At 42.5% G+C, this 20,951-nt stretch overlaps 5 protein-coding genes across 5 annotated transcripts; 2 read left to right on the top strand and 3 right to left on the bottom strand.

Moving 5' to 3' along the window:
• Nucleotides 1-2,283: 2,283 nt before the first annotated feature.
• On the top strand, nucleotides 2,284-3,438 carry PCYB_134090 (dimethyladenosine transferase; the record flags this gene model as incomplete). The annotated part of the gene is made up of 2 exons (XM_004224434.1): nucleotides 2,284-2,641; nucleotides 2,744-3,438. 2 exons carry the CDS (start codon nucleotides 2,284-2,286, stop codon nucleotides 3,436-3,438), a joined length of 1,053 nt encoding a protein of 350 aa, XP_004224482.1.
• A 519-nt stretch (nucleotides 3,439-3,957) lies between these two features.
• On the bottom strand, nucleotides 3,958-4,775 carry PCYB_134080 (hypothetical protein; the record flags this gene model as incomplete). Its single annotated transcript, XM_004224433.1, has 2 exons — nucleotides 3,958-4,174; nucleotides 4,504-4,775. The coding sequence occupies 2 exons, from the start codon at nucleotides 4,773-4,775 to the stop codon at nucleotides 3,958-3,960; spliced, it is 489 nt and encodes a 162-aa protein (XP_004224481.1).
• A 2,158-nt stretch (nucleotides 4,776-6,933) lies between these two features.
• PCYB_134070 (hypothetical protein) lies at nucleotides 6,934-7,839 on the top strand (the record flags this gene model as incomplete). Its single annotated transcript, XM_004224432.1, has 3 exons — nucleotides 6,934-7,087; nucleotides 7,384-7,576; nucleotides 7,770-7,839. Coding segments are annotated over exons 1-3 (345 nt in total), but the record flags the coding sequence as incomplete, so codon positions are not given.
• A 2,034-nt stretch (nucleotides 7,840-9,873) lies between these two features.
• On the bottom strand, nucleotides 9,874-11,484 carry PCYB_134060 (GTP binding protein; the record flags this gene model as incomplete). Its single annotated transcript, XM_004224431.1, has 1 exon — nucleotides 9,874-11,484. A coding segment is annotated over one exon (1,611 nt), but the record flags the coding sequence as incomplete, so codon positions are not given.
• Nucleotides 11,485-14,166: 2,682 nt separating this feature from the next.
• PCYB_134050 (peptidase) lies at nucleotides 14,167-20,214 on the bottom strand (the record flags this gene model as incomplete). Its single annotated transcript, XM_004224430.1, has 2 exons — nucleotides 14,167-16,859; nucleotides 16,935-20,214. 2 exons carry the CDS (start codon nucleotides 20,212-20,214, stop codon nucleotides 14,167-14,169), a joined length of 5,973 nt encoding a protein of 1,990 aa, XP_004224478.1.
• Between the last annotated feature and the right edge of the window lie 737 nt (nucleotides 20,215-20,951).

The following is a 20,951-nucleotide window of genomic DNA, read 5'->3' as shown; positions in this document are numbered from 1 at the left end:
GCTGCCGTCATTCGCATCTTTTGGAAAAGCTCAAACGGGGGGAGAGATTTTTTGCGCGGTTAATGAGGGTACTAACTTGAAAAAAAGGAACCCACGGGGACGAACTGAAAAAAAAGGCGAAAAAAAAAGTGAAAAAAAGAGCGAAAAAAAAAACGAAAAATAACGAGTAAACATAACTGAAAATAACCAGCTCAAAGTAACAAAGTGGAAACATCATATGTGGAATGCCAGCCCGATTACAAAAACGAACGTTGAAACGGAACACGCAGCGACCCCTTAATCCCCCCCCGGGCGAAACATCAATGGGTGAAGCGCAAAAAGGGGGCATAGAAAAATTATCTACATGGGTAATACGCATGTGTACATGTTACACTGCATGGTCATACACGATCGTGTTGAGACAACCCCATCTACATGTGCACTGCGTGCTCATTTTTTTAACGCATAATATTGAAAGCGGGATTTTCAACCAGGGCATCCATTTTGCCGATAGGAAATGGGAAATTTAGTACACAAGGCTTTCATACCATTTTGCCATATGCTACGGGGGTAAAATATGCGTAAAACGGATGAGTGGGGGACAAAAAAAAAAGTGCATGCTCATTCGTCATTTACGTGTAAGATTGTTGAATGAATAGGGACATTAAATGTGCCATTAAAACAAAAAAAAAAGTTATCTTCGAACAGTTCTACACAGCCCTTTCTTTAAAATAGCAACATGATTAACATATTTGAAAAAAAAAAGGCAAACGAAGTTTTAAGTCAAATTTTTGCTTCAACCAAATGATTAACATGTAGTGTATGTGCGTCCTGTTATCTACTGCATGGACTTGTGTGTAGTTAGAGAAATACTTAACGAGGGCGATCCCCACAGATGTAGAGGTACACCATTTAAGCAAAAAATGTTACGTGGTATAGCATGGAGAAATTTGCCTTGCAACCAATGTTACAGCTACGTGCGGGCGTCCTACCCCCCCCAACCATGACGATTCGTATTTATGCTCACCACATTGCGGATTACAAAGATGTGTCCATGGCCTAATTTGAAAATTAAAAACTGCAGGTTGGGTTAACATACGGAGCTACGCACATCATGGGTATTTTCATTCTCCCCCTACTTGGCTCTTCACCTTACGCTCCTTTTTCTGTGGTGTGCTATTCGATGGGGGGAGGGCATTAAAACGGGCATATAACCATACCTCTACGCATATATATGGTGTTACCTTTAAAGCAACATTTTGTAGAAATGCAGTGGGTCACTTTCTACAAGGAGATGTTCACAAAAATGCGCACCGCCAATGCTTTGTTCTGTTTTGATTGTCTGGTATTTTTTTTCCAATTAACTTGGCCATGTGAATGTCAACAAAATGGGCCTTTCCCGCTCGCCTTCTTTTGACCATATTTTATCTTTTACCCATTTTATTGGTAAAAATAAAGATGACAATTTTTACAAACAAGTCGTATACCGCGAGGGGGTATGTAACTCTCATAGGGGCACAATTTAACGAAACATAATCTTTCGCCAAAATGGATCGAAAAGTTCGCAGCACGGGAAAAAAAAAATAAAATAAACTTCACCTCGTCGCAGCTTTGCAACTTCGATGCGGGATATTCTCTCCTGGGCTGATTCTTCTATATTAAGTTCGTTCTGCCGTTTGTTCATTGTTGCCTGGTAAATTCCGGAGATGGTTTTTTTCCTTCACGCAAAGGCTACGCAGGATATAAGCATGTAATGATGCGCACGTGGGTTCAGGCTGACCACGTCACCATGTCGTTAGGCACCTCATTTTTCAGTTTGGAAATTTCCCGGAACGGATAGAAATTTTTTTTCAAAAGGGAAAGGCGCACAAAAAAAAAGTTTATGTTTTTTCCTCAATTTATTTTTTCAAACATTTTAAAGTGGCTATTTTTTTTAATAGATGATTTTCCGTTTTGGAAAAAAAAGATAATATTTTTGAGGACGTTGCGATGAGAAAATTTTCATTTTCGTCCCTTTAGCGCTGGGGGAGCGGCAGAGCTGGGGAGCCGCCGACCTGACGCAAACGGAGAGAACGGAAGCAGCCGACCTGACGCAAACGGAGAGAACGGAAGCAGCCGACCTGACGCAAACGGAGCGAACGGAAGCAGCCGACCTGACGCAAACGGAGATAACGGAAGCAGCCGATCCAACCGAGCCAACCGAGCCAACCTAGCAGGCGCGCCCCCGCCGATGCCATGCGAGCAGGCGGCTTCGCCCTTCTGCGCAACCTCCAAAACGCCCTCTCCAGCAGCAGCGCGGCGAAGATGAAGCCCAAGCGCGGGTACCACCAAGGGGTGGTCAACAAGCCCATGAGCATACTGAAAAATGTGAGTGACGCGATAGGGAAAAAGAAAAGCAGCACCACCCAAGGGGGAAACGGTAGCAGGCACATCAGCACGTCCAAGGTAAAAAGCGGAAACAAAATGAACATGATACTGTATAAGAAGCACGGGCAGCACCTGCTCAAGAATCCAGGTATATTAGATAAAATTTTATTAGCCGCAAAAATAAAGAGTTCCGATGTGGTGCTTGAAATAGGATGCGGTACAGGAAACTTAACAGTGAAATTATTACCAATAGCGAAAAAAGTGATCACCATAGATATCGACGCCAGAATGGTAAGTGAAGTAAAAAAAAGGTGTCTATATGAAGGATACAACAATTTAGAGGTTTACGAAGGGGATGCTATTAAAACAGTTTTCCCCCGATTTGATATATGCACAGCTAACATTCCATATAAAATATCCAGTCCTCTCATTTTCAAATTAATTGCACACAGACCATTATTCAAATGTGCAGTGTTAATGTTTCAAAAAGAATTTGCAGAGAGAATGCTAGCCAATGTAGGGGATAGCAACTACAGCAGGTTGACAGTAAATGTTAAGCTATTTTGCAAAGTTGTAAAAATATGCAATGTGGATCGAAGTAGTTTTAATCCCCCCCCAAAAGTTGATAGTGTCATTTTGAAACTTATCCCAAAGGAAAATAATTTCTTTGTCAATTTTGATGAATGGGATAATTTGCTAAGAATTTGTTTTAGCAGAAAACGAAAAACGCTGCATGCCATTTTTAAGAGAAATGCAGTTTTAAATATGCTCGAACATAATTACAAGAATTTTTGTACCTTTAACAAAATCGTACCTGTTAATTTTCCTTTTAAAAAATACTGCCTCGATACTCTGAAGGAGCTGGACATGACTGAATGCAGGAGTGTCAGTTTGGATGAAAATGACTTTTTAAAACTCCTGCTCAAGTTTAACCAAAAGGGAATTCATTTTTTTAATATTTCCAATGTGGGCAACTCACGGGCGGCCAATATTCTGCTCAACGACGAGGATGCCGCGGACAGTGCAGACAGCGCAGACGGCGGCGACAGCGACGGTTACGATAATGTGGACAACGTCCACGAGCAGGTGTAAAAATAAGGGGGAAAAGTGAAGCCCATGCAGTGTAAAAACGTTTACAGAAAAAATAAAATCGAGCAGATGATCGCCACAGTGTGGACGCCGCCCTGAGTTGATCACACAAACGGATTACAAATCCGCTTTTAAAAAAAAATATAATTGCCATGTGCCCATCCGCGAGGTGAAGCTGCCCCACGGGGCACTCCTCATTTTCATTCGTTTGGTCAAATTATTTTATTTTATTTTTTTTTTCCCCATTTTTTGAGTCAATTTTAACCAAATAAAATGCAAAAACGTACAAAAAAAAAGCACAAAATGAAATGATAAAAAAGTGAGACCACATAAGAATGTGGCTGATATCGGAGGAGGGAGGGGGAATAGCAAAGTACGTCATCGCTCGCGAAATGAAACGCGCTGCAAAACTATGACGATGCTATCATAATGAAAAAAACGCGGGAAGCTTTTGCAAAAGTGCACTGCACCGCTTTGACATCCTTAACCGGGTTCCCATCCACACAGTTATACAGGCACCTCCTACCACGTGTCCAACATCTTACTCTTACAACATGAGAACTCATCGTGGACCTTTTTACAGTTCAAAGAACAGTAGTACCTGATGAAGGACACTGGCTTATGTTCGTAGCACTTCAAACATTTGTATTTTCCTTCGAATCCGCAAACGATGCAAAATTTTCTTCGCGCGAGGGAACTTTGGCCTCCGTTGACCTTGGTCCAGCAGTAGGTCTTCGTTCTTGGGAAAAAATTGGGAAGTGAAATGGGTGGCTAGTGTGGTGAATGAACCAAACAGAGGGAAAAAGAACAATGCGATATAGTTGCAGGGCGGCTATCCTACATGGGTAAGACACCGTTTTGCCATTTGGGTGGTCACTTCGCGGGACTTATTCGAACCGACTCCTTTACTATATATACACGCGTACGAGTAAGCGGAGCTGGACTTGTCCTATCCGATGGACCACCCAGAGTCATACCCCTGGGGGATTAACTAAACACACAAACATACGCACATGCGTATTCTCATAAGAATAGCCATATCCGATGGACACTACACTCGTTTCCTACTTGGACGCGTCCTCCTCGTCCTGGGCCAGGATCAAGTTTATGTCCACTTTTTCTCTCTGTTTGAATTTACACGACACGGCGACATTTCGGTTCAAATTGACGTTCGTGTTGGTGATCTCAATATCATCGTCGTCCTCACTGTCGGAGCCCTTTTTCCTTTTCCTCTTTTTTGCGCTCTTTGCGTTTTTCCCAATGTTCGTGTTTTTCACGTTCTTGCCGCTGTTCGGGGTGGCCGCGTCGTTTAAATTTTTGTCGAGGCGCCTCCTCCCCATTGGGAAAACAAAAAAAAAAAAAGCAAAAGAAAAAGAAAAAGAAAAAGGCAAAATTTAACTTCCGCTTCTGCTTACGCGTTTAAGAGCTACAGATAAAGTGAAGAAAAGCATTTAACTGGTTCAACACTCTGTGAGCTAAAAATTATGAAAAAAAAAAAAAGGCAGAAAATGACGCACTAAACGGTTAAGGAGCAATAGTGGGAAGAAATCATACGATGATGAAGGTGCTTATTCACACTCTGCTGGCATGAAAGAGAACGAAGTTTCAAGTGCGGCGAGGCAGAAGAGGAAAAATAATTAAAAAAACGCATGGATTGCCGAAAGTACCCCTATGAGAGCATGCATGCGTGGGGTGCACATTCTCGCATGCGCGTTGTATACAATGACCCAGTAAAATTGTGCACCTGAAAAGGGGGGGGTGCGAAAGCGTTGTTTTTTTCATCCCCGACGACCCCCCGCGATAGTTTAATATCCTCTAGTGGCATCCCAAACTGTGCGTGGTTCCCTAATTCTCAATTCGACTTATCGAGGCAGCACTTTGTTAACCAAGTTGAGGACGGAACAAAATTATGTTTCCCCCCAAAGTGTCGTATAACCCGCACATAAAAACAAATATGAACAGAACGCACAAAAGGTGAACACACATGCACATGCATAGACGTAGGTATGACCATGCATTCACGCATGGGAATTTCCTGAACAGACGTATGTCCCGTTTCTGTGCATTTGGTAGGAACCCAGAGAGGGGCAAAGTGTTTTCATCTAAAACTAGAAAAAGAACTCTTTAACAATGCACCTATAGCTAACCATTTCGTTGTTCATTTCCCCCCATTCTTTTATTATGTAAAAAAAAAAAAAAAAAAAAGAGTTTAATGATAACCTATACCACTACTTGGCAGTAATGGTATTCGTGGTGGCTCATGAATTTCTCCCCCCGTTCTGCTTACCACGATAGGCAATTTATCCTTCATTTGGGGAATGCCTCGTAAAATTTAAAAGGACATACCTGTTGAGAGCGTTGGGATATTCTTGTCTATGTGTGAATTGGTTCATTCGGGGAAGGGGGGAGGAGGGGGTACACGGTAGAATTTTAAATCAAGCTAAAAGGCGCAACTCTGTGAGAGAGTGAGTGAGCGGGGAAAATTGCGCGACATTAAACGGGAGGCATCCATTTAGAAACACGTGGAGCGCCCTAAATAGTGAGAAAAAACACCCCTACATCTCCGTTAAACGGTTGGAAAAAAAAAAAAAAAAAAAAGGGCGATACAGACACGCAAGTGCGAAATATACACATGTACGTACAAAATGGTAAGGGCCAATCGCTCATTCCAAAATAACACAATTTTGTGGAAGTTCCTTTTCCCGCTATTTTATTCACCATTTAGAGAACTATGTGAGTTAAAAATTAAATTAGCAAATTTTGTATGACATTAAAATGAGAATTTTTTTTTTTTTTTTTTTTTTCGGCATGTCTTTCATTTGATATGCTCCATGTCCCCGCCGATTACGTCGCCCCAGAGGGACACTGCAGTTAAAAAAAAGATGAGAAATTCATCTTCGTCCGATGAGCAAAAGGAAGGAGAAAAGAGAAAAGTGAGAAAAGGAAGAAAAGTGAGAAAAGAGAAAAGTAAGTAAAGTGAGAAAAGAAAAGAAATCGAAAAAGGACGAGAAAGCGGAAACCAAATCGTAAAAACGGAGAAACACAAAAGACATCTGGGCGAAGCACAGGACTCTCCGATGCCTACAAAATGGATTTCCAAAGAATAGCGACCTATTGCTTCCTCATTTCGTACCTGATCTTCTGCCACATTGTATGGAATGGGTGCTATAATATCTACTCCAGCACGGAAGACGAAGTATACAATTTGCTGTATTATCGAAAGAGGGAGAAAAGGCCAATAAAGTTAGAAATAAGAAGTAAACTCAAAGTAGACAATGTGAAAAAGGTTTATGTGAAGAAGGCGCCCTGCCCTGTCTTGCCCAGGCCAATTAGTACGCACTCCTAGCACCTGGTCGAATTCGGCCCTGCGCTCAGTTGTGTATATGTCCGTATACATGCATGTGGACAGCCGAGCAGACACCCTTCCGTTGAACTTCCAATGTTAACCCTTTTTTTTTAAAACAACCCACATGCATACATACCCTCTACCCTTTGCAGAGTCGTTATTCCATCTAAACTGGTTTAGAAAATCATCTGACTTAGTACCCATAAGCATCCATCTATATTCTATGTTTGATGAGAAGAATAATTTTCTCGGATTTATTTTGCTTTCCTCCGCGATTTTTACCATACTGGAGTGGATGTACATAGTGTACGTGGGAGTGGGTGCTACCCATCAGGGGAATCATCTAGGCGGTTCTCCAGTCCCTAGTAGCCTATCGCAACGCCACTAACCAGACCACTGCTCATTCGTAGCATGCATAGCTAACCAGTCCACTGCTCATTCGTACCACGCATAGCTAACCAGTCCACTGCTCATTCGTACCACGCATAGCTAACCAGTCCACTGCTCATTCGTACCACGCATGGCTAACCAGCCCACTGCTCATTCGTACCACGCATGGCTAACCAGCTCACCTTTGATCCCACCCCCCATTTCCAACACAGATACCTCGCCAGCATGCTCCTATGGGACGGAATCATCAAGCCGATTATCAAACTTCTATACCTAGCAATCTCAGTCTACTTAATTTTACGATTCACAGTTATTTTCCTTCCATACACAAAGTCTTACATGTCCCAAGAAAACTACAAGCACATATCGAGTTGTGTCTTTAATTTTTACAACATAATTATGAAGGTAAAAATGAGCAACTAGGAGGAGGGGAGTGGAGGGTTCTCCGCAAGGGGTTGGAACTTCCACCTTTTATTTGTTGCTCCACAGTTGCAATGCGCACTGACGAGTGGGTATATACATATGCACGCTAAAATGGCGCCTCGATGAACCCCTTTCCATGCGGAAATGTTCCATCCCCACCAACCCCTTTTTTTAGATATCCAAGGAGGTGGGCACACTCATGAACAGAGTGATGCAGGAAAATGGAACCATAAACAAGGAGCTTTAAAATGAGCGAGAGGAAGGGCATGTATGTCTCCTCGGTTCTGTGTTTAAAAAAGCGAAATTGTTTTCTTCAAATGAGAAAAAAAACAAAATGTGGCAGCAAAATGGGACAGTAAAATGTGGCATCAAAATGTGGCAGCAAAATGTGGCAGCAAAATGTGGCAGCAAAATGGGGCATCAAAATGGGGCAGCAAAATATAACCGCACCATAACGCATACCTCAGGCTCTCTGCGCTCTTCTAAAACCAAATGACACTTCAGTTTGACGGTGGACATTTTATCTCATTTACAATTTGGACAATTTTTAGAATTTTTTTTTTTTTGTAATTTGCAACTTTTTGTTTCGCATTTGAAACTATTTTTAAAATAATTTTTGATTCCTTTTTAAATTGGCTTTTTAATTTTTCTCCACATTTTCGAGGACATGGGAGATTGCTGCTTTTTGCGGCGTTTCGGTATGCTGTCACGGTGCATTTAAGTGTTTGCCTATTTGTGCAACCTAGGAGTGTGCGGGTTGGAGCGTCCCTTTCTCTACGTGCCTGTGATGTGCTACTCTTGCAGGCGAAGGGGGGGTGTCCATTTGGGTTCTTCAAAATTGGCTTCTAAGGGGATTCGCCCATCGCTTGGTACTTTGCAATTCACTTTGGGATTCCACGTGGACTTCAATTTGGAATTCAATTGGGGCTTCAATTTGGGATTCACTCTGCACTTCACTCCGTGTGGTGCGAACTAAGCAACGTGCTCTTCGAACCCTCGGAACTTAAAAAGGTGTAAAAAGGCGGGGCTCAACTGTGGGGTGACGGGGAAAAGAACCCCCCTACACATGTCTCACACTTCTCGGCGTAGAACGACTTCACCAAAATCGCAAGAAGTGGTGCAACGAAGCGGTTTAACAAAAAAAAAAGGAAAAAAAAGAAAAAGCACGCCCATGACACCCCTGTAAAATCCGCGTGGCACCCACATCGCAGCCACTCCACGCGCTAGTCCGCAGCGGGGCCCTGTGCGGCCTTGCCGCCCATCGCCTGCAATTGCCGGTAAAAGCCATACGAATTCTTGGCCAGAAAAAAAACCACCTTGTTGACGATGGAAAGCACCTCCATATTGCCATTAAAAACGAGAGTCGACAGAATGACGGCGGCGGCCAAGAACAAAGGCAAAATAATATTCAGGCGGAAAAAGAAACGAGTAAAAAACAAAAGTTCGTTCCATCCTAGGATTAATAAAATAACCCAGAAAAAAAGAGGCACATTTTTTAAACTCATTTTAGCACCCGTCTCTTGGATATACTGAGCATCCCTGCACATTTCTTGGATCTTCCTCTTAGCCTTGTTCTTCCCCTTCTCGATAATTTCATCTTTTATAAAATTATTTGGTAAGTAATCATCAATGAGTTCTACCTTAATATTTTTCTGCAAAATGTCAATAATTAGAAAAGCATAATTTTTTGATTCTCGGAAAATTTTTTTCAGTTCCGCCATGGAGATCTCACGCCACTGTCTTGGTTGTTCAGCATCATCGTAATTAAAAACAGATTCAAATCTTTGAATTATGATGGAGGGTAAATTATCCGAAATCTCGTCTAGCTTACTTTTAAGCACATCCATTATTTCGTCTAGGTAGTAACTGTTCAATTCAGAAATGGCATTTTTGTTCTTTATCTGTTTGTCTATTTCTTCGCTAACAGTGCTGGTGTACTTGCCTTTGTTTTTAATTATGTCAATTTTTTTGTAGTTTAAGAGGTTTTCCTCTACATAATGGTTATTCTCATGGGAGGCTTGATTGTCACTCTGCGATTTATGTGTCTCCGTTGAGTCGTCCACGTGGAATGTATTATCCTCGTCATAGCCGAACACTCCATTTGCAAAAATGCCAGAGGTGCAATTACCTGGACCCCCTCCTTTCAGGTTTATGAAGCACTTGGTCAGGTGATTATTTATACTTTCCTGCAGCGCCTTAACAATTTTGAGCGTGTGATTCCAGTAATCCTCCGGATTCTTCGTCGTGATGAGTAGACTGTCCATATTTTTAAACCTACTTTTGATAGTGGCCCTGGTACGGTCCAGTAGGACAGTGAACTGCGCATTTCGAATTCTGTTCAGGTCTTTGCAAATAGCGGTAGAGAGGATGCTCAAGGAGGGTTTATAATTAAATTCGTGGATTTTATTTCTCTTTTTAATTTCAATGTTGCATTTTTCATAATCCTCAAAGAAGTTATACAAAGTGTTGTACTCAAGCTTATCCGCATTGAACAGAAAACTGGACCATAACCGAATGCATTTATCCTGACTATTATTTTTATCCATCTTATCCTTCTTATCCTCCTTGGGAGAAGAAGTACCTCCCTTGCCATCTTTACGTACTTGCAGATTGGACTCTTTGCTGAAAAGGAACACGTTCTTATCCGATGTGCACACACTGTACATGGTGTTCAGCTCGTTTGCAAATTTGGCGGACAGTACCCTCTGCGTAAAATTTAAATTATTATCCACAATGCTTTGTAGTTGTATGAACAGACTCTCCAGCAACTCCTCTGATGTCTTTAGGCATATGCTTTCTGTATACCTAGATGCATCCACAAAGTATTCATCGAGGCTTTTTTCTACTATGTCTTTTTCAGCCCACGATTTAAACTCATCAATGTTGATATTACCATGCTGCGTGGATGATGCAGCTAATTTCTCCTTTATCATTTTGGAAGTGTTACTAATGACGCTATTTTTAATTTCTTGACATCGAAAGGTAGCTAACATTTCCTTCTGTGATGGAATGTCTAATTGGGATTGCTTCACGATGGTATTCCAAATATTATTGCAATAATGAGCGAAACCATCAGAAGGGATATTCCTCGAATAGTGTTGAGGTCTCAAATGATTAATCCATTTCATCCTTAAATTTTGTACATCTTTTAAAAACTCTTCCTTTTTTATAATTCCATGAGATAATCCTACCACTTCAACGATGAAGTAGTTATTTATATTTACCTTTTCTGCATCTGGTGGTTTTTTCATTTCAGTCCATATTTTGTTTAAATATTCCTCTTCAATTTTATTTTTCACAATGTCTATGGATGCGAACTCTTCGAACCAGTCTCTCACTGTGAATAGCAAAATCGTTTTTGGACAATTTTTATCCTGTTGAAACAACTCCAGATTCACTTCCATCACTGTTTTTAACAATCCATAATTCGATGCTGTGAAATTCCCTAACGAGTGGTACCACAGGTTCACAATTACGCAATCTGCCAGTGCCAAAGAAAACAGTGCTGATCTGTGCTCAAAGGTTAGGCGATTGTCTCCTCTTTCTTTAGAATCGTTTCCCTCAACATCTAAAATCAGTGTGGGGTTCACTCGATTGGTGGTACTGCCCTGCTCGGAAGGGGTAACCGAAGTATCCTCAAATGTATCGAAACTTAACCATAACCCCTGGGTTGTCTGACTATGACCCAGTTTTGTGTTCATTACATCGAATGATGTTTTAAATAAATTATTCAGGAGAGTACTTTTCCCACTACTCTGGCTTCCCAATATTGCTATCACGTTATAGTTGAACCCAAGATTAGCTAGCTTATTCCTAATCATCCATTCTTTTAGATCCTCCATGATGTTTCCATCGTAGTCGATGATTTGCGTTTTTCTATCCATCTGCATATTTGTTTCTTTTGTCTTACACGTCTTTTTGCTACTTTTTTTTTGGCAGTATTTCGTGCCTTCCCCGTTAAAAGTGTTATCAATGTGGTGACCACTTCCAAGGGCTGTTATGGGGGAGGGGGGTGCTGCTGCGCTCTCTGCAACTAAATGTGCTTTTCCCTTTAAGAGAATAAACTACTTCGAGTTTGAGTCCTCCCTCTGAATTACTACTCTTCATGTGGACTGCTCACCGCTTCTTTTCCCCCGTCAAAATAGTCTCTGTAGTATGCTTCACAATTCCTTTGCAGTTCTACTCTTCCGGAGTTGAAATCTGCTCAAACTGGCAATTAGATATACTGCGTTTCCTCACTTAAGCGTTGCCATCAAAAGGCAAACTTTACAGCCAATGTGAAGGGGTAGGCGTGAGCTATCACAGCATATCAGGAGGGGCAGCTACCGAACAATGCTGCCTTCGTGGAGCTTCTTACTGGGTACGACTTGACTAGTTTCCTGCGCGTACGTCAGCGATACTTCGAATGAACTATGCTATGTGCGCAATCACAGCGCATACCTTATATTCACTTGTGTATGGCGCGTTCTGCTCAACTACTGCGTAGGCGTGAAATGTACCTAGTTTAGGCCGATGGGTTTCCCAAGTGGGGTATTTATTCTAACTGTGAGCATTTTTTTTTTTAGGAAACTCCCCTCAGGTTTTCTCCTAATCAAGGGAGTATCTTTCACCACTTGCGCATTTTTTTTTTTTTTTTTTTTCTCTATATTTTTGCTAAGAAATGGAATTTTATGCCTATCTGTGATAGAGCTAGAATGAGTAGCGGCCCCTGGGCAGTATTTTTTTTTTTTTTTTTAAAACTATTCGTGTTAGCCTTTTTTTGTGTATGGTGCCTTTTCGCGCATACGTCTCCAACCGCCGCGAGGCCGTTCATGTAAAAATGGTAGTTCAGCAAAAAAAGAGGAATACACTTTTAAGAAAAGAAAAAAAAAAATAATTAATGAGTAAAGTATGCAAACTGCTTAAGGCATCCAAAACGCCCTAGGCACGTGAATGTGCTCTGGAGAAAAATTCAAAAGGCGCGTTTCATCGGGTTTAACTTTTTAGCTAACTGTTAGCGCAAAACCTATGACGCGCAACCCCTAATGGGAAACTTCCAAAATTAAGTTTTTTTTTTTTTTTTTGGGGGGCAAGATGCCCTTCCCTCCCAGCCATGGCTAACTAGACGTGTGCTTCATCGATCAGCAAAACACACTTGCGCATGCTTATACTCCAAACAAGGTAGGCACACCCCATTTTTTTGTGTAAATAAAAAGGGGGCGAAACAAGTTGACAATTTTTATTACCACCTCGACATGATGATCTTTGCGAATTTGTTACTTTGCAATGTTACCCCTTTGTGCGCGCACATAACAATTACGCTCATATATGTAACGTTGTGTATATAATTTTTCCTTCGATTTGTGGGACGAGCTGTTTTCACACAATGCTTGCGCACCCCTGCATGATGAACCCTATCGATCCTTTCATGAGTATTCCCTGGACGAAATTGTTTTGCTAACAATTCGTACTTTTTGCATAAGACTGCTTTTGTTAAGGGGAAAATACATCGTAGTGTAGTAACTGTAAGGGTGTTGACCTCACCTGGGAAATGCACCTATTTTGTCCTTCCGACTTATCACCATTTTGATGAGCCAATTTTTGGGACAAATCTGGGGAATCAATCGACGGGTGTCACCATGCTGCACCATGTTGTGTGCACATAGACCGCAGAGGAGGTGGGAGGGTCCCACAATCAGGTGAATTGGCCAAATAACCAAATGGCTTAAATAGCAAAGTGTAAAAAAAGGGTTTCCTTTTATCAACTGGGTGAAATTCTTTCCCATTTTGTCCCTCACGTTTGAGTCGTTATACTGATGGCAGCTCCTCTTGGGAAGGCCTTCGCCAACTTGGAGCTAAATAAACCTTGCGAAAAGAAGTCTCGCCAACGTGGAGCTAAATCATTTTGACGTGATCCTCCTCCCCTTTCGTGTTTTTTCCCACTTGTAAGTAACCTCCACCATGTCTCGCATACATGTGTAATGCCGAATGATGTCTCTGATTTCACCCCCATATGGGGTAATTATATCTATACACATAATGGGCCTAAACGCGGCCAAAATTGTGGCTGCCTATTCGGCTAGGAACATGTTACCAACCTGTTCTTCACCTTTGCACCTTCTTTACGCCTACATGTGCAGTGCAAGGGAAAAATGGAACCCCCTGCTATTCTCAAATAACCCGATTTTTCCTTACAACGTATGCACATTTCAAATGGCTGCCCATCGATATAGACTAGGATTTGTTCATTTGAAACGATTAAAAAAAAAGTTAAGAAGAAGACAAAGGGTATAGCATACGCGCTGGTCGCTCGTCTTGAAAAAGGCGGAATTGAAAATGATCAAAAGGTAGGGTCTACCTATTGGGGCCAACACCCGTGTGTCGCTCCAACGGGTGCAATCATCCCAACGGGCGCAATCATCCCAACGGGAGCAATCATCCCAACGGGAGCAATCATCCCAACGGGAGCAATCATCGCGTTGTTCTGTGGAGATTCGTTAGTGTACCATCGAAAGAGGTGCAAAGGGTAAAGAAAAAGTACCTCCAAACGGGCTACATCCATACACACGTATGCGCGTGGACTACCTCCCCTTCTAATACCTCATTGAGTAGCAACTTTTCATCTGCCCATTTGTCTCGGAAAAATATTTGGAAGATGCCGAATTAATCAGAGTGGACGTGACGGACAGGGACTTCCTACTCTTGAGAGTGTTCCTGTTGATTTCTTCCCATGCTTTGTTAACATTTAAAAAAGGAGACAGGTCCGCATTTATAAAATTAAATTTATAATTTTGAAATTGTATATTTTTACAATAATGGATAAAATAATTTTTACTGTTAGCATTAGCTCCTGGATGAATGGTAAATTCTGGTTTTTGATTTAATTTTTTTAATTTTTCATTTTTTACATTTTCCACTTTTTTTTGGACAAGGATTATTAAGTTTTTTAAAGTCATTGGAAGGAGGGGTTGATTTTTCCTTTCCGAAATGTTATTTTTCAATTGTGATTCCTTAAATTCGATAATGGCTTCAACTAGGCAGTATGTGAATACTCCGTGGCTGACGAGTAGGTAGTCATTTTCTTCCGCCACCTCGCTTCCTTCTGTGCTGCACGGGGCATCCTCGGAACAGTCGCTGCGGTTGCGATGGTTGCTGTGATTGCGGTGATTGCGACGATTGCGCTGGTCGCCATGCTCGCCGTGCTCACTCGCTTGACCGCACGCATGCTCCTCCGTTGCAGCCCCACTACCGCATTCACCCCTGCGCGCGTTTTTTTGCTGCCCCTCAAGGGAAGTCGCTCCCTGTGCATGTTCGTTACCGCTGCTACCTCCCGCGGTACTACTGTTAAAAAACATCTTTACCACATTTAGTGAGAAGCTGAAATTTTTCTCGTAGGCACTCTTCTTGGCTGAATGTTCGCCTGGCTTACGGAGGGGTTCTTCTATATCCGTTTGTCCCTTTCCACCGCCTTTTTTTTTACAGCCTTTTTTCTTCCCCTCCGTGTGGACAAAAGTATCTACCCCCTTAATCTGCGTAACGCGAGCGAACTCCATAAGGGGGAACAACCCCTCTATGGAAATTTGCTCCCACGTAGCTGCACAGAAGCAGTATGCCTTGGGTGCAATGGGCAACGACGAAATGGACTGAAGCAAAGGGTCAATCATAGCAGCTGTGGATTCTACTTCTATCAATTGATGGTACCTCGATTTGCAAAAATATTTTTTCATGCTGGCATTATTCAGTATGGTAACATCGTAGATAGCTTTATGTACCTTATTGGTCGGGTTCGTAATCGGCCATATGCCCTTCTGCTTACAGCCTTTTATATAAGACAGCGAATTTTCTGTCCCAGCAGGGTCTAAAATGGTTTGGCAACCTGAGCAATCCAGGACGATAGTCATTTGGGCACTGGCATTTATACTTAACAATAAATCCTTCAACTGAATAGCTGTCAATACGTTATGTTCTAGCATGCGATTAAAGGGGTCGGAACAAAGAAAAGCTTCGTCGTAACCTTCCCCCTCCCATCCACTCATGTTATCTACTTGCACACTTTTCCCCGCAAAATAAAAAACGTATGAACCGAGTGGTACAGAATCTCTGACTAGCCAATTTACAGCCTTTAAAATGTTTATCCTTGTTGGCCACAAATGGAAGCTGATACCTTCGGATGAAAAATCCACATTTTTAATAGCGAAATTTTTACACGAATTGCATCTATCTATTTCTGCACCATGTTTTTCATGACTACCTATACTGCTCGTATTGAATAAATGAAATAAATTTGTTTTCTTTGTCCTTTCTTCCTCTTTTGTTGTGTTTTGGCTACCTCCCTGCCTTATGTACTTTTTTTTATTTATGTCAAAATCTTCATATATGTACGCATTCGAAGGTAGACTATCCGTAAGCAATAGAACATTTTCGGGTTTAAAATCGAAGTACTTAACTAAGACTCTACTGAAAATGTATGCGTCGTTAACTGCCCCGTAGAGCCTCTCCCCTTCTGCCTCCCTCATGTAGTTGCAGCCAATCACGACTGCCTTTTTTACGGTGTGCTTTGAGTCTGCTTCGAACGCGGCGTCTAGGAGCTGTTCCCTCGTTTTCGCGTCTTCCCACATTTTGGCGCCTTCCCACATTTTGGCGCCTTCCCACATTTTGGCGCCTTCCCACGTTTTGGCGCCTTCCCAAAATTTGGCGCCATCCAACACTTTCGCCTTTGCACACGAACTGGTAAGCGCATTGGTGCCCCCCTTCTGCGACACAACCGTGAGGGACTTCTCCTTTTTCAATCTCTGATTCCTGTTGGATACTGTGCGGTGAAAATGCGTCAGAGTTTTTGGGTCCTTGTTCCTTAAGTAGTTGTATATGTCACTGTTGCTAATCGATTTGCAAACGGGTAATCCATTTCTGTTGAGGATCTCCTTTGTCGCATTCAAATCGGTTAACGTTGTTCCCGCCTCGTACGGGGGAATTGCTCCTTCCTGTAGATATTCCCTTACCCTGTTTTGCGTCTTCCCAGGGGGGGGATTTTGCATGACGCGCCTATCAGTGCCGTTACTCAGCAAGGGGAGGGTACCATCATCGACTCGTTTGCTACTTAGAAGGGTACGCGCGTTGGTTAAATATTTTTCTGGGGCCGCTTTAACTGTACTGCTAGGAGGAAATCCATTTGGAAGGGGCCCCTTTTCCTCCTTGCTCTCAAAACCACCGCCAGCTACTGCACCTTCTTTTCCTATACTCGAGAAGGACAAACTAGCTTTATTGCCCAATGCGCTCTTATACACACCTGTGCATGTTGGAGGCGGGAAAAACACATTGCTGCTGTGGCGGACTTGCCCATTTGGCATCTCCCTGGTGCTACTCGCACTGATGAATTTGTTTCGAGGTGGGATTTTATAGAATGGGTCGCTTGTTAGCTGTCCCTGTCGTGGTGCCTGCTTAACGATATTCACATTTTCGCCATGACTGTTTTGTCCCTGTTTGTTTTTCATTGCAAAATTGTTAAGAGTACCATTAGGATGAACTACCATGTCTATCCGTTTGGTTTTATCCTCAGAATCGTGATTGGATTCAGGAGTGAAGAGGTTACTATTGCAAACTTCGCTATTTTTACAAACTTCGCTTTTTTTACACACGTCTCTCTTTACATCGCCACTTGTGTAGGTGCGAATGTGAAACATGGCCCCGTTTGGGTTGATGTTATTACCCTCCACGGAGGGGTCATCCACGAGGGTGGGTTTGGTAGGAAGCCCTTCCATGTAGAGATGTCCGCTCAATTCGCGACTTTTCCCCCCCACATCCGCTAAGACCCGTTTCGGAAAATAGCCCTTCATTGGGGGCACACTCTCACCCACTGTCATTTCGCTTAAATTTTTTTCATTTTTTACACTCGGGGGTTGCTGGTCACATTTTAGGAGTCTCTCTGTGCCCATTTTTTCCATTGTGCTGGCACTACCCTGCGAGATGCATGTTGACACTGACACGCCGGAGTCCACATTAGGGTCCCTCTCCCTTAAAACATACCCGTTCACGTTCACGTTCACGTTCACGTGTTTTATTTCGCTCATACTGTGATCTATGTATATTTTTTTAAAGGCCTGCAAATTATTTGGGATCGTATTTATGGGCCCACTTAACACATTGTAGGTGTGTTGACTAACTTCATCAGCGCGATTAATTTGAGGGGGTCCATTTGGTGTTGCTTTAGTCATCTTCGTAGTGCAAATGGGATGGTTTTCTTTTAACGTCATTTTGGAAGGATCGAAGAGGTGAGGGATTCTACTTGCATATTCGGGTTGGTTCCGTTGACTGGGATGGAGATGGGCGAAGGAGGGACTCGCCAAATTGGGTCTACTCAAATTGGGTCTACTCAAATTGGGCCTACTCAAATTGGGCCTACTCAAATTGGGAAATCCAGCACTGTTGCCACTCAAACAGGGCGATTCACTGGGCGGACATGCCGAATTGGCAAGTAAATCTCTATGCGTTGCCAACATGGAGGGTCCAACCCCATGACTGACCAATTCGGCGGTGATGTTGCCCCTAATTTTGTCACCCCGGGCAAAGTGGTGATCTTTTGTTCCATCCCCTCCCTGCCGACTACTAGCATTTGTCCACATGTAACCACTTTGCCATTTCGATCCGGTGAGATAATCCCTACTGCCTTTGTCGACATCCCCGACACTCTTCTTAAAATACTCGTTCGTGTTCGTCACACTGCGTAGGTGGATATTGCCGTTCCTTCTCGGCAACTTATGATTCGAAATGTCATGCGTGAGGTTGTTATAAGTGAAGGGGGGATTATCACTCTTGAGGGAAGTCAAAAATTTGGTACTTCTATTAGCATGAATAATATCTCCGTTATTACGTGAGCTCTGTTTCTGTATATATGGGAGGTTCATCCATTTGGGCTGTTCTATACAATTAGCATTGTTCACACTGTTTGTGTGATCAACTGTGGTTGACTCTTCCAATTTGTAGTTGACTTTAGAAGGACCTCCACCATCTGTGTTCAGTTTCCCTTCGTTTCTTATTTTCCCCCTAAACATGATATCTGTCAAAGACCTATTTTCGCAGAGCCTAGTTTCGTTATAATTCGGATGGTTGGCACAGTTATCCCGATCGTAATTTGTGCTACTTAGAGCATTCGAATAAATGTGATCCTTTTTGAGGCCTTTTTTTTCGTGTTCAGAATTTTGCACTTTCTTAATTGATGCATCTAATGGGGTTGTCTCATTAGGGGATAACGCATTGGTAGGGATTTCCCTTCCAGGGAATTTTTTTTTCATGCCCAAATCGGCTGTGTTGGCCTTATACGCGCTGAACTTGGCATCCTCCTTTTCGCTAGTCGAACTGGGAAGATGCTCATGTGCGATCATCTCCTTTTGTGTGTGTTGGTTATTTTTTTTTTCTGTGAGGGAACGCCTACCTTTGGCTTTAAGAAAAAAATCTGTGCTAATAATTTTGTGGCTATTTATGTCCCACATTGGAATATATCCACTTTTGTCCTCCTTCCGACTGGCGCAGTGATTGTCCTCGTTCCGAATGACACAGTGATTGTCCTCCTTCTGATTGGCGCAGTGATTGTCCTCCCTTCTTATGTGATTCTCCTTTGAAATTTCCATGAAACTGCGATTTTGCGGGTGGGCCTGCGGATGATGATATGCAAAATGACTGATCAGCTTGTTTGGGGAGGCCCCCTCCACATGGCTACCTCTTCGTTCATGCTTCCCCCCTGGCTCCCCTCTCCCATTTGCATCGCTACTGCTTGACAAGCCATGCTTGGCAAAGTGCTCCTCTGCGCGATAAGGTAAGCTAGCCATTTGGGGAGGTCTAAAAATTGCTTCTAAATATTTTGAATAGCTGCTTTTCCCATCGGGATTCTCCATCCCTTTGGGGAACTCCGCAAATTTGCAAGGCATACTGTTATCCCTGTTAGCCCGTGTGTAATTTATTTTGTCACGTTCATTCGTTTTACTTGCCCAAGCTGGAATCTGCGCATTTTGAAAAATTATCCCTTTTGCGCTTCTTATATTTGTGGTTAACACATCGGGCGAGTATTTTTGACTGCACTGAGTTTTGTTAAGTATCTCCGTATGGTAAGTCTGCCTGGGATTTTCACTCCCCATTTGCGCTTGCTGCTTTCTGCTGTTCTTTGCATCCTCTTGTACTTCACATTTTGTACTTTTTTTCAACGTGCCTTTTTTTTTCTGGCTTACTTTGGTGATAACCCCCGCGGTTGCCGGAATTTCGATTCGTTTCACGTTGCTGCTACGACCCATACTTTTTGTCATTGTTTGAGCTCTATACACGTTACACCCCTTGGGGCTGCCCCTGTTCATGCTGACACACCGTTCTTCATTCCTGGGTAGTGTGGTAGGTCTTCCCGCACTAGCATGTGGCTTCGTGTGGACCCTTCTCAAAAGAGTCGGTATCTTTTTCTTGTCACTAACTGCCTTGTGCAGAATCCGTTTTTCACACAGTTGCAGCTTATCTTCATCGTTCCATTTGTCTATTTTTAAACCTTTTGCTTTATTTTCTCGACTTGAAAATCTGCTCAGCGAGGTTACTTTCTTGTTATAACTAGCGTTGCTCTCGCTTTTCTTCGCCCTCCTGACGCTTAAACTGTCATACTGCCTCATCGTTTGGCCTTTGAGTAAATTTGCTAACTGTCACCTTGGAACAGCCTTAAAGTTTGAGAGTACGCACGTACAGCTAGCTATATAGTATAGGCGCATTTGCGCAGCGTAGATGAAACTAAACACAAATGAAGATATGTGCACACACTAATACGTACCAATGCGCTAACACACATGCACAGACGTGGACTTGAGCGTCACGCACAAGCAACATATGGGGCGTAAAAAACAGGTCACCGCAAAATGTTATCACAACTACATTTAAAAATGTGTCTCTATTTCTTCATTTCCGCTTTGCATATTTTTTGTAAAACGCGGCGTGGAAAGCACGAATGGCCACAAAAAAAAAAAAATTAAAACAGTGACGTGTTAAAATGTTGCAATACCGCAATGTTGCAATGCCGCAATGCCGCAATGTTGCAATGCTGCAATGTTGAAATGGTAAAAGGCTAAACGAGCCAGCGTGCTCGTGGAAACTCGCTAGCGACGCCGCGCACATTTGAATTTGCAAGAATGTCACTTAGTAATCATTTATCCTTTTATTTTTTTCCCCTTTATTCTACAATTTGCAACTTCAATGCATACAAGTGCGCACAGAAATAATGCTGAGCCTATATTCTTTTTCCCCTTACTTTGCTATTTCTTTGCTCATGTGACATTTTACACGAGTTTTTACTCACAAGTGAAAAAAAAAAAAAAAAAAGGAAGAAGGAAGGAGGAAGGAAGAAGAAAGAAGAAAG

This window comes from Plasmodium cynomolgi, chromosome 13, assembly GCF_000321355.1.
Source record: "Plasmodium cynomolgi strain B DNA, chromosome 13, whole genome shotgun sequence".
NCBI classification, from domain to species: Eukaryota; Apicomplexa; class Aconoidasida; order Haemosporida; family Plasmodiidae; genus Plasmodium; species Plasmodium cynomolgi.
This window is presented reverse-complemented; position numbering and strand designations above follow the sequence as displayed.